The sequence below is a fragment of the Pinus tabuliformis genome, chromosome 2_1 (assembly GCF_031772625.1).
Source record: "Pinus tabuliformis cultivar Carrire ecotype Pingquan chromosome 2_1, CPIR1, whole genome shotgun sequence".
Taxonomy (NCBI): Eukaryota; Viridiplantae; Streptophyta; class Pinopsida; order Pinales; family Pinaceae; genus Pinus; species Pinus tabuliformis.
Genome location: NC_142299.1, coordinates 615,196,705 through 615,207,822, shown reverse-complemented (window position 1 = coordinate 615,207,822; position 11,118 = coordinate 615,196,705). Strand labels below are relative to the sequence as shown.

The window sequence follows — 11,118 nt, the reverse complement described above, 5'->3', positions numbered from 1 at the left end:
AGAGCATTTCTAATTCCCTCACTAACATTGATCAAATATTAGTGTCATATGATACAAAATCTAGGTGAGAACAATAGACACAAGGCATACTTTAAATTATCCAAATAAAGAGTAATGGTATTAGAATACCAGCTTACCATTTGCAACTGTTTTCTGATACAATTCTACTTCTCTTCCTTTGCAATGTGAACAAAGTGTCTGATCTTCTTTGCTGCAATGGCAACATGAAATCAGGTAACATCATGAATTTCAGTATGAAGCAACCTAACCAGACATTCTTATTATAAGAAAGCTAGACAGCTTCTTACAAGGAGAGCAGGCATGGAATCATGCAACCTCGTAGATTTTTCCACATCAAAAAGATGAACCCTAGTAGCTTTCTAAAGCACCAAACTGAAATAATAGTTACTCTCAATTGTGCACTACTATAAGCAAGGAAACCACATGCAGGACACCCTCTACTTGTATTAACTAAATACCTGATAGGTGTTTTACAACCAATACAACTGAGTTGTTTCTTGGCAAATTTCATAATTCCACTATTTGAAGGAGTTGATATGGAAACTGCTCGTGTGTGACTACCATGAAGAAGCTCCTTGCTTGCATTCTTCAAAATGGGCTCAAATATTCTCAACAACGGCTACAGAGCAAAAACAGACACTAATCAAAAACACTTAGCTTGAAAGAATTACTATCTATCAAGATATATTTGAAACACTGGTGAAATTTTCAAAAAGAGCATAAACTGCAAGTGATGATGCTTTGGTCTTTCACCTTGCTCGGTTGATTCTCCAGATAATATTGTGGATCAATAGGGATGTTATTCTCTAGTACGTAAATTGGATCCTTAGATTTCTCATATGCCTGAGCCCAAGTAAACACATTAGTCATTATATCCATAATCCCTCTGTAAATTATGCCTCCAAATAAAACATAACAAAATAATTAAAATAACCATTTTTTAGTACAATATCGAGACTTATGTTGAGCACAGAAGGGGTTAATTATTACCTTGGCACCTTTTGCAGCCTTTATGATGACATATGGAACGCGATCACCCACAGTTGGAGCAGTTGCAGCATCCCTTTGTAAACCAAGGGCAACTTGGCTTTAAAACACGAAATCAATTTAAAAAATCCAACAATGGACTCATTGTCAATAAAAAGCAAAATATTACAAGAGTCTTTAGATGCACTGCAGTAATAAAAATAGAGAGATAGGATTGAAATGGAACCAGAAGGCATTGCACCATTCATTATACTTGTTCTGAGAAGTTATTTCCAGTATTTACCTTCCGCATGCGCTCAGCTAGTTCCACGTGTGCTGCCTTGACTGCATAGTCATCTCCAGTCTTTGTCAGACCTTGACTCAACAAAGAGATTGTTAACACAAGCAAACAACAATGCCCTTAAGAATATGTTGATAGCCTTGATAAAGGATATGACCTGCAAACATCTGTTTCTGCCGCAGCTAAACAGTAATCAATTTTTCTCAGGATGAGATTAAAAATGCAGATATATTATATATTGTCATGTTTTGATTCTCTTCAATTGTATAAGAGCCTCCCTTGACATTTCTTCCTCCCATTGCTAGCAGTAAATATTGACTGAATCCCTTCCAAGTACAGAATGTAGGGAGACATTTTGATGACGTAGGTGATTGTTGTACGGTGGATCTGTTAGATATCAATGAACTAGTGAAACATTGCATGAAAATATCACCAACCCCCACCCCTGTATTTGTCATCAACTATTTTCTAGAAATCAGCAAATGTAAAATTGATTCTCCAGAAGTTAGTTTATCCAAGCAGATTGTTTGTCTACTTAAAAGGCACATTGTGTCCAAAAAACGTGAAAGAAGAGAAGCATATCTGGCACTAAATCTAGCATCTTCACCTGCATCAATAGTTACAAAGATGTTAGTTTATGATATGTCATTTTATGAAGTCCATGTTTGGACAATTTTGATGTCTAATTGCAATTTGCCACAAAGTCATGAAACCTGTCTAATTTAAGTAGAAATAGAGTAAAAATTGGTAATTTGAACCAGATTTGGTATTGAAATAGATTGCTGAGAATCATTTTAAGTAAACTCACCATAGAATTGAATAAAAGCAGATGGAATAAAAAAGGGGATCACCATCAGAGCAATCCACATAAGGCTCTTCAAGGGCCACCATCCTGAATGCCACGAGTCACGACATTCATGCAACTTCGTAGTTCCAACTGTTGTAAGAAACATAGTGAAATAAAATATCTGAGGTGATGTTAAGGTAAACAGTTCAGACTCCAGAGGCCTATCGCTATGGTCCAATACCGTTGGGGATATAACGTGCTTGACATCGCACGAAGTGCCCGAGACACATGTGCCTTTTATAGTCAAATAGCATCGATAAGCAGATATTATTTTATGTAAGTTATGTTGCCATGGTTATGCATTTGAAAATTGCCAAGGCCACTTGCATGTTAAAGCCCCCAGAAATAATCTGGTTTGTAACCAATGGGTGGTTAGTTCTGCATGAAAATTCAAACCTTGATACTAATCCGGATTTACCTTCTGTGAAAGGCATGATGCCACTTCAAACTTAAAAAGCTCATGACACGAAATTAGAATCCGGTATCCAACGTGTTTAAAAGCCAAACAACTTGTAAGGCATATAAATTTTAAAATTGGATACAAAGCAGCCTAGGATTACTCGAAGCACACCTTCTGTACCTAAGCAGTCATGACCTCCTTGATAGCCTTTCAAATCTGTAAAAACGAAGACCTCAAATTCATATATATATAACGAAGAAAACGGCATACTGTTGGCATTATGAGACAAGTGTTGTCCTTGATGGCAAACCACACTGATGAGAAATCATAGTGCAGAAGGACAATAGCAAGGAATTGATGATCAGACTATAAGAAGAAGAGAAAGTTCATACACGCTGGTTAATTAAGCCCAAGTCGCGTGTACACGCTGGTTGGCTTCAGCAAAAGCGCGTGTATGTGGAAAAGTACCTTTGGTCCATGGCGCTTAGTCCTTGGAAGTTGTGCCTATGGTTTCGGACCATTATGTCTCGACGGGCGTGTCGATCCCTAGTTTTGAAGTTGATGGTATTGTGTTACTATGGTTTTGGCTCTTGGTATTGAACAAGGCCTAAGGCTATATAAGGAGAAGGAAATCATTAGGCAAGAGTATCTGAAATGTCTTGAATATCTGATGAAGCATTAGATCCAGTATGCAGGTTATGGGTTGATGATGCATTGCTTGATCTGAGCTAAGGAGAGATCTCATCGGTTGATGGAGAGCAAGATCTAAGGAGAGATCGGGATCAAATGGTTTGAAATGAACTATCTTTATGATGCTTATTCTAGATCTACATACTGACACATGTATTGTTCTATAAGTATTATGAGTATGATTGATGTCTGGTACAGCTGCAAGTTATGAGAAATTATTTTTAGATCTGTACGCGGGTTGTCTTTGGCGAAAGCGCGTATACACGCGGGTTTGATTCATCGAAGTAGCGTATACATTGTAAAGCTTGATATTTGAAGTTGCAGATGGGTCTGATGGTTATTACAGAGTTCTGTGTCTGCTCTGTGTTCTGGTGACGGTGTTGTTAACAGGGTTTCAGTGATTCAGAGTTTGATGATTGTTTTGAGCTTCAATAATAGTTATGGGTCCAGTATGAAAATTGGATGAAATGTGGCCTTTCAGATTATGTGTTGTGCTTCAGTGTATCCAGTCTGAAAATTGATGAAACGTGGTACCTGGAGGAGAGAAGATTGTAGGCAAGCACCTACGTACTAGTATCTAAGCTAGTACAAAAGCTAAGGGAGATCTTTGGAGCATTATAGCAGGTAGCAGCCTGTGTACTAGTAAATGGATCGGCTAGTACAAAAGCAAAGGGGGTTGTAGCTCCCGTACTGGTATAAGACTGCACCAGTACAAATATTGTAAAAGTATTTTCTTATTAAGAAGAAGATTGAGATGACTTGCAGCAGGTGGTTTTCACCCACATTGGGTTTCCACCTTATATCTTTGTGTTCATATGTGTGGCTTTTGTGTGATGATCTGTTCTGTTATACTGCACCTGTTTACTGTTAATATGGTTAATAATGTTCTGATGCATTTACTGAAGATAAGCTAACTGAATCATAAGATTTCTGGATATACGCTAGTTGCTTTAGACACAGCAGCGTGTACACGCGGGTTAACTTAACTGAAGTAGCGTATATGTTTTTGAGCATTGAAAAAGTTTTATTGATCTGATAATACTGATTCACCCCCCCTCTCAGTATTATTTCCAACAATAGGTATCGGAGCAGGTCCTTTGGTAGAAGCTTGATCGCTTGAAGGAGATCCGTGGAACAATGGGAAAGAAGCTTAAGAAGAAAGCTCATAAGAAGAAGAAGACATCTCAGAAGGACTATGACAGTGGGAGAGTCGATTGGGGATTAGGTATAAGAAGCTCTTCAGATTCAGAATCAGATTCAGAATCATTATCAGGTATGAATGTGTTATCCTCTGATGTTCCTGCTATATTTCCTTGTGAAAGTGATGGAAGTGATAGTGAAACTACTGAACATGCTTTTATGGGTGAGCAAGAAAAGTGTCAAATAGAGGCAGTGTTTAGAAGGCTTGCAGACAAAGTTAAAGATCAACAAGATCTATTGAACAAAAGGGAATGTGCTTTCAAGGAAGAAGTTACCAAACTAAAGGCCCAAATAGAAGAAGGAAACAAGGTAAGAAAGCTACTCAAGGACAAGGAAGACCAATGTCAAAAATTGCAGCATGAAGTGACATCATTAAGAAAAGAAGTCAACGAAAGAAGCTCAACCATCAAGAAACTCAAAGATAGATCCAGCTACTATGAAAATCTTGAAGCTACAATCCCCTCACTAAAAGGAGAACTTGAAGAATCAAAGAAGCAGAATACAGATCTACTCCAAGCTATTGCAATACAAGAAAACGAAGTCACCAGCTTAAAATCTCAACTAGAATGTGCCTTCCGAGTTCGTCAAATGCAGCAGGATCTGAATGAAGAACAAGAAAAGGAGATTCTCAAACTAAGGCATCAGTTGGAAGAAGGAAGGAAAGATGGAGAAGACATGAAGAAACAATGTCTAGAAAAGGAGGAACAACTTCAAGTTGAGGTAAATATCTTGAAAGGTAAATTAGAAGAAAAGGATAAACTTTTGAGATTTCAAGATAGTACTAAAGCCTTGGATGATATTCTTAATAGTCAAAGGTCTCCTGCTATCAAGACTGGTCTTGGTTTTCATGAATCTGTTGAAGGTGAATCTAGCTCACAAGGTGAGGCAAGGAACTCTAAAGAGAAAACTAAAATGATCAACAAGGAGATGAAAGATCAACCCCATCAACAATCAAAGAAAAAGACTCCTCAAAGAAAATCTTTTACTCCTCCTATGAATAATATTGAATGTTATGTATGTCATAATCTTGGACATGTTGCAGCTAGATGTAGAAGAAGAAGAGTTCAAGACTATTATGCGGACAGGTCATCTCAATCAAGGTACTTTAATGGATATTGCTTTGCTTGCAATATGTATGGTCACAAAGCTGCTGATTGCTACAGGAGAAATATGAAACATGTAAGATGTTATGCATGTAACAAGCTTGGACATATAGCAAAGGAATGCAGGAACAAAGGATGGACATCACATCAAAAGGAGAAAACCTCATCACACTTGAAGATATGGAGGAAGAAGGAAGTACAGTCAGCACAATGTACTGAGACACAGCACAGCATAGACATATCAGACTCAGGGGGAGCTGAAAGTGTAAACCTTCAGTGTCCTGAATCTCATACGCAAGTTCCTTAAAGGGAAGTCGCGTATATACGCGAGTTCGACACTGCAAAGTCGCGTATATGTCAGTCTGAGGAAAAGCAGTGGGGACAGGCTCAGAAAAGGGATCTGATATGATTCAGTCCATTATTTGCTCTATTGGTTAATAGCTTCAGTCTGCTGAGGATGTGTGGAAATGTTTTGTTACTTGTATGATGTCTAGAAGTGTTTTAATCCTAACTTGAGGATGATGATGTTTTGATGCTTATGCATGATCAGATCTAACAGATGGCACTGGTTGAGGGGGAGCATATGCCTTTAATAATTCATTGTTGGCATTATGGTTAATAGTCCTTGGTGATGATTCTTATATGGCTAAATGATATATCTTGCTATGATGTGGTTGTGAGTTGTCTATGATAAAATCTCATATGATTCTTGGGGTTACATAGTTGATGTTCAGATTAGATTTATGGATGATTCTTTGATGATGCATATATGGTGCTTACATGGTGATCTTCATAAGGACAAAAAGAAGTACAAAGCTTGAATATACATCTTCCTCACTTGATGATGGGTCACTCATATACTGCTGTTGTCATATGCATAAAAATCATACAGTTATGATGCAGGCACTCTTGTGGATAAGGATTGTTGCTGTTGATGATATCAAGAAGTTTTGTCAAATGAGCTTGAGCTCAAGATACATAATGCTGATACATGGATGACTACTCAAAGTTGCTTTATTGGAGACATGGTGATGAGTTCTTATCTATATGATGATAGGTTTATACTTACATATGTTAATTGATGCAGATATTCCCAAGTAATGATACCTGGATCATGTAGAGCTTGATGAAATGGCTATGGTGGTTTCACACATGATACAATGTGAATGACTCTGAATTCTGTTCAAAGGGATGAATTGATGCAGACATACCTTGTTATAGGTTGATGACCTATTCTCTACAGGACATTTCCAGGTTGCTGATATGGAAATTTGTGTACGCGTGTTGTTTAAAGGATATCCGCGTGCATACGCCGTTTTACAAGGGGATAGTCGCGTATATGGTGTACGCGTGTTGCGTAAGGGATATCTGCGTATATACGCCTGTTTATGTGTATACAGACGCGTATTTGAAGAAAATCAGCAGGGACAGATGTTGGTTGCAGAAAGTCTGATATAGGTCTGACAGAGATCATCTGGCACAGGTTCAGGGGGAGCAGATAATCTTCCAATGATGCATTGTTGGCATTATCTTAAAGCTTTTGGTTCTAGTTCACATTTGGTGCTGATTTCAGGAGGAACAAAGGAGGAAGGAGAACAGAAGGATCTCTTGGTTGCTGATCTGAATGGTGATTATCAGATGCTGCTAGTGACTTTCATAAGTCTTGGTCTAGTTATTTCATCTCTATGTCATATATCTCTTTTGTGGTATCTCTTTCATGGTGTCAAGGTCATGTAACGGCCTATTTTGGTTTCCCCACTATGCCTGGGATGATTGATGCAATATGATTGGTTGTCATATGTAAACTTTTGATGTATCCTCACTTGGTTGGGTGGATGAGTCAATTTTTGTATATCCTCACTTAGTTGAGAGATGGATGTATGTATGAGTCTTTGGTGATAGGAAGGTCTTTTATGATGTATAGAGTCATGTTCTTCTTGAAGAACATCTTTTGCAGATCTTGCCTACAGTCAGGAAGAGCATGAACAGCACACTTCAGCAGTACAGAGAGTTGGCATGTACTCAGGGGGAGCATTGACAGATTGGTACACCTTGGCATATACAAAGGGGGAGATTATTCAGAGATTTCAACAGATACTCAGGGGGAGTATGGACAGTGGAATGATTCAGCAAAGGAAGAGAATATCTTGGTCCACCCTTTGCCCTTGATGTCAAAGGGGGAGAGTGATTTGGTGTTGTTGCCATCAAGTCCAAAGGGGGAGATTGTTGGCATTATGATGCATGTGTTGTACTTGATGGCAACCCTCTCATAGAAGAATATCTCACTTATGTATAACTGGGTGAATCTTCAGAAGAGATATCAAATGTGACTGATGGAGGACAGCTCAAAGGAATTAGATGATGAATCTTCAGAAGAGATATCAGATGTGACTGATGGAGGACAGCTCAAAGGGATCAGATGATAGTTCTAAGTGTGACAAGTTAGCTTTGCCATCAAGTCCAAAGGGGGAGATTGTTGGCATTATGAGACAAGTGTTGTCCTTGATGGCAAACCACACTGATGAGAAATCATAGTGCAGAAGGACAACAGCAAGGAATTGATGATCAGACTATAAGAAGAAGAGAAAGTTCATACACGCTGGTTCATTAAGCCCAAGTCGCGTGTACACGCTGGTTGGCTTCAGCAAAAGCGCGTGTATGTGGAAAAGTACCTTTGGTCCATGGCGGTTAGTCCTTGGAAGTTGTGCCTATGGTTTCGGACCATTATGTCTCGACGGGCGTGTCGATCCCTAGTTTTGAAGTTGATGGTATTGTGTTACTATGGTTTTGGCTCTTGGTATTGAACAAGGCCTAAGGCTATATAAGGAGAAGGAAATCATTAGGCAAGAGTATCTGAAATGTCTTGAATATCTGATGAAGCATTAGATCCAGTATGCAGGTTATGGGTTGATGATGCATTGCTTGATCTGAGCTAAGGAGAGATCTCATCGGTTGATGGAGAGCAAGATCTAAGGAGAGATCGGGATCAAATGGTTTGAAATGAACTATCTTTATGATGCTTATTCTAGATCTACATACTGACGCATGTATTGTTCTATAAGTATTATGAGTATGATTGATGTCTGGTACAGCTGCAAGTTATGAGAAATTATTTTTAGATCTGTACGCGGGTTGTCTTTGGCGAAAGCGCGTATACACGCGGGTTTGATTCATCGAAGTAGCGTATACATTGTAAAGCTTGATATTTGAAGTTGCGGATGGGTCTGATGGTTATTACAGAGTTCTGTGTCTGCTCTGTGTTCTGGTGACGGTGTTGTTAACAGGGTTTCAGTGATTCAGAGTTTGATGATTGTTTTGAGCTTCAATAATAGTTATGGGTCCAGTATGAAAATTGGATGAAATGTGGCCTTTCAGATTATGTGTTGTGCTTCAGTGTATCCAGTCTGAAAATTGATGAAACGTGGTACCTGGAGGAGAGAAGATTGTAGGCAAGCACCTACGTACTAGTATCTAAGCTAGTACAAAAGCTAAGGGAGATCTTTGGAGCATTATAGCAGGTAGCAGCCTGTGTACTAGTAAATGGATCGGCTAGTACAAAAGCAAAGGGGGTTGTAGCTCCCGTACTGGTATAAGACTGCACCAGTACAAATATTGTAAAAGTATTTTCTTATTAAGAAGAAGATTGAGATGACTTGCAGCAGGTGGTTTTCACCCACATTGGGTTTCCACCTTATATCTTTGTGTTCATATGTGTGGCTTTTGTGTGATGATCTGTTCTGTTATACTGCACCTGTTTACTGTTAATATGGTTAATAATGTTCTGATGCATTTACTGAAGATAAGCTAACTGAATCATAAGATTTCTGGATATACGCTAGTTGCTTTAGACACAGCAGCGTGTACACGCGGGTTAACTTAACTGAAGTAGCATATATGTTTTTGAGCATTGAAAAAGTTTTATTGATCTGATAATACTGATTCACCCCCCCTCTCAGTATTATTTCCAACACATACAATGTAAATTAGGCTCATTTTCCAAAGCCAAATGTAATTACATGTATATCAAAAGAATAATAATCTAAATGGATGCAGATAAGTTAAAGAGCTATTTGAAAAATTCACGATTTTATGAGAATTCAAGTAAAGTTAAAAGTTGTAAAATCATGTGAAATGTCCCGAAGTAGGTATATAGTATATATTTCTAACACTTGAAACCAGGAATATGTAATAAGTGACTTGCTCGCAATGTAAATCTCCTCTTCCCCCTTATCATATTTTCTCCATTTCAAAAGTAACAAATGGTCAAACAAATTTGGTCATAAACATGTAGAAGGATTCATTGTTCTCACCTTAGTTATCACCAAAAGTGACAAATCCATTATGTTCATTAACAAGTCAGAAATAGTGTTCTTGACATACTGCACTGCACCAGGTATGTCACGATCAATGAGTATTTTGTGAAGGCACATTGTAACCAAGTTCTTCACCAGCAGGCAATTGTCCCTTCGCACTGTTTCAATGCCTGTTGATATGGAATATTTAAAAGATCAGGAATATTTATTAATTAAGAAGGCATCAAATAAATTATTTTTCTAAGAGCATTTTGAGCCTTCACAAACAGTAAGGCATGTCTTTAAAATAAAAAGATCAGGTTTTTCACCTTTAGTATCCATTTTGTCATAAGCATCTGGCTTTGTCCACGACAACCCAGCATATCTTTTCTTGCTGATCAACAAGTATGGGTAGTATATTTTTTCAAATTCTAGTTTAATAGGCTACATAAAAGCATATGTTAAATAACGCAGTGATTAGATGCCAAAGGTGCACCAAACAGATGTAGATAAGCCACAGAAAAGCATAACTGATCATCTTGTCCTGTGCATATTTACAAAGATCTCATGGAAGTGGAATGTCAAAATAAGATTAGTTTTAAAAAGAAAGGTGATATTAAAACATTCATCCCTACAAAAACATCATTAAAAACTCTAGAGGCTTCACGGATATTTAAAATTCTTGACATTGTACCTTTGTAAATGTACCACTAATATAATCTGAGGCTTCCCTCCCTAGCGTCATGGCCTCTTCTATATTTGGTACACCAGACTGTATCATAACTGAATATGTATCTCCATATACAACCTAGATTCAAATACAAAAATATAATATCAAGCTTTATAGTAGAAATCTTGGTTAGGATCAGATCACCCATTATGATTTTAAGAACTTGGACTATCACCTATACAACAAGTGTACTTCCTGTCATTACTGATCCAGTTCAAAAGTTACAAATGCCTTTAATTTCTAAATAATAGCCTACCTCAACATTGTATTGGTAACCACCAACTATTGTGAACCTTTCTTCAACTAGTCTCTTTGTATGCTCTATCATTTGATGGCTTGACAGGTGGAAAAAAAAATGAGATGATTAATGATATGAAATTTTAAAACAATACGTAAAATCGATATTGTCTGATGGAACAGAGAATGTGTCAAAAGATCAAACTGGACTTGTAATCAAAATATAATAAGAGGGCCTAAGCATATCATCTTAGTTGTACAAGTACACATGACTAATTAATGCAATTCAAGAACTCGATCTTATTTGTACAAGATTGTCAATTACAGTTCA

At 37.7% G+C, this 11,118-nt stretch overlaps 1 protein-coding gene across 1 annotated transcript; it reads right to left on the bottom strand.

The window, feature by feature from the left end:
- Positions 1 to 729: 729 nt before the first annotated feature.
- Positions 730 to 10,878, bottom strand: LOC149202021 (DNA polymerase delta catalytic subunit-like). Its single transcript, XM_089401441.1, has 7 exons — positions 10,807 to 10,878; positions 10,515 to 10,628; positions 10,150 to 10,264; positions 9,839 to 10,011; positions 1,363 to 1,445; positions 1,012 to 1,108; positions 730 to 864 (listed from the first exon to the last, which is right to left on the bottom strand). The coding sequence occupies exons 1-7, from the start codon at positions 10,876 to 10,878 to the stop codon at positions 730 to 732; spliced, it is 789 nt and encodes a 262-aa protein (XP_089257567.1).
- Positions 10,879 to 11,118: the final 240 nt, after the last annotated feature.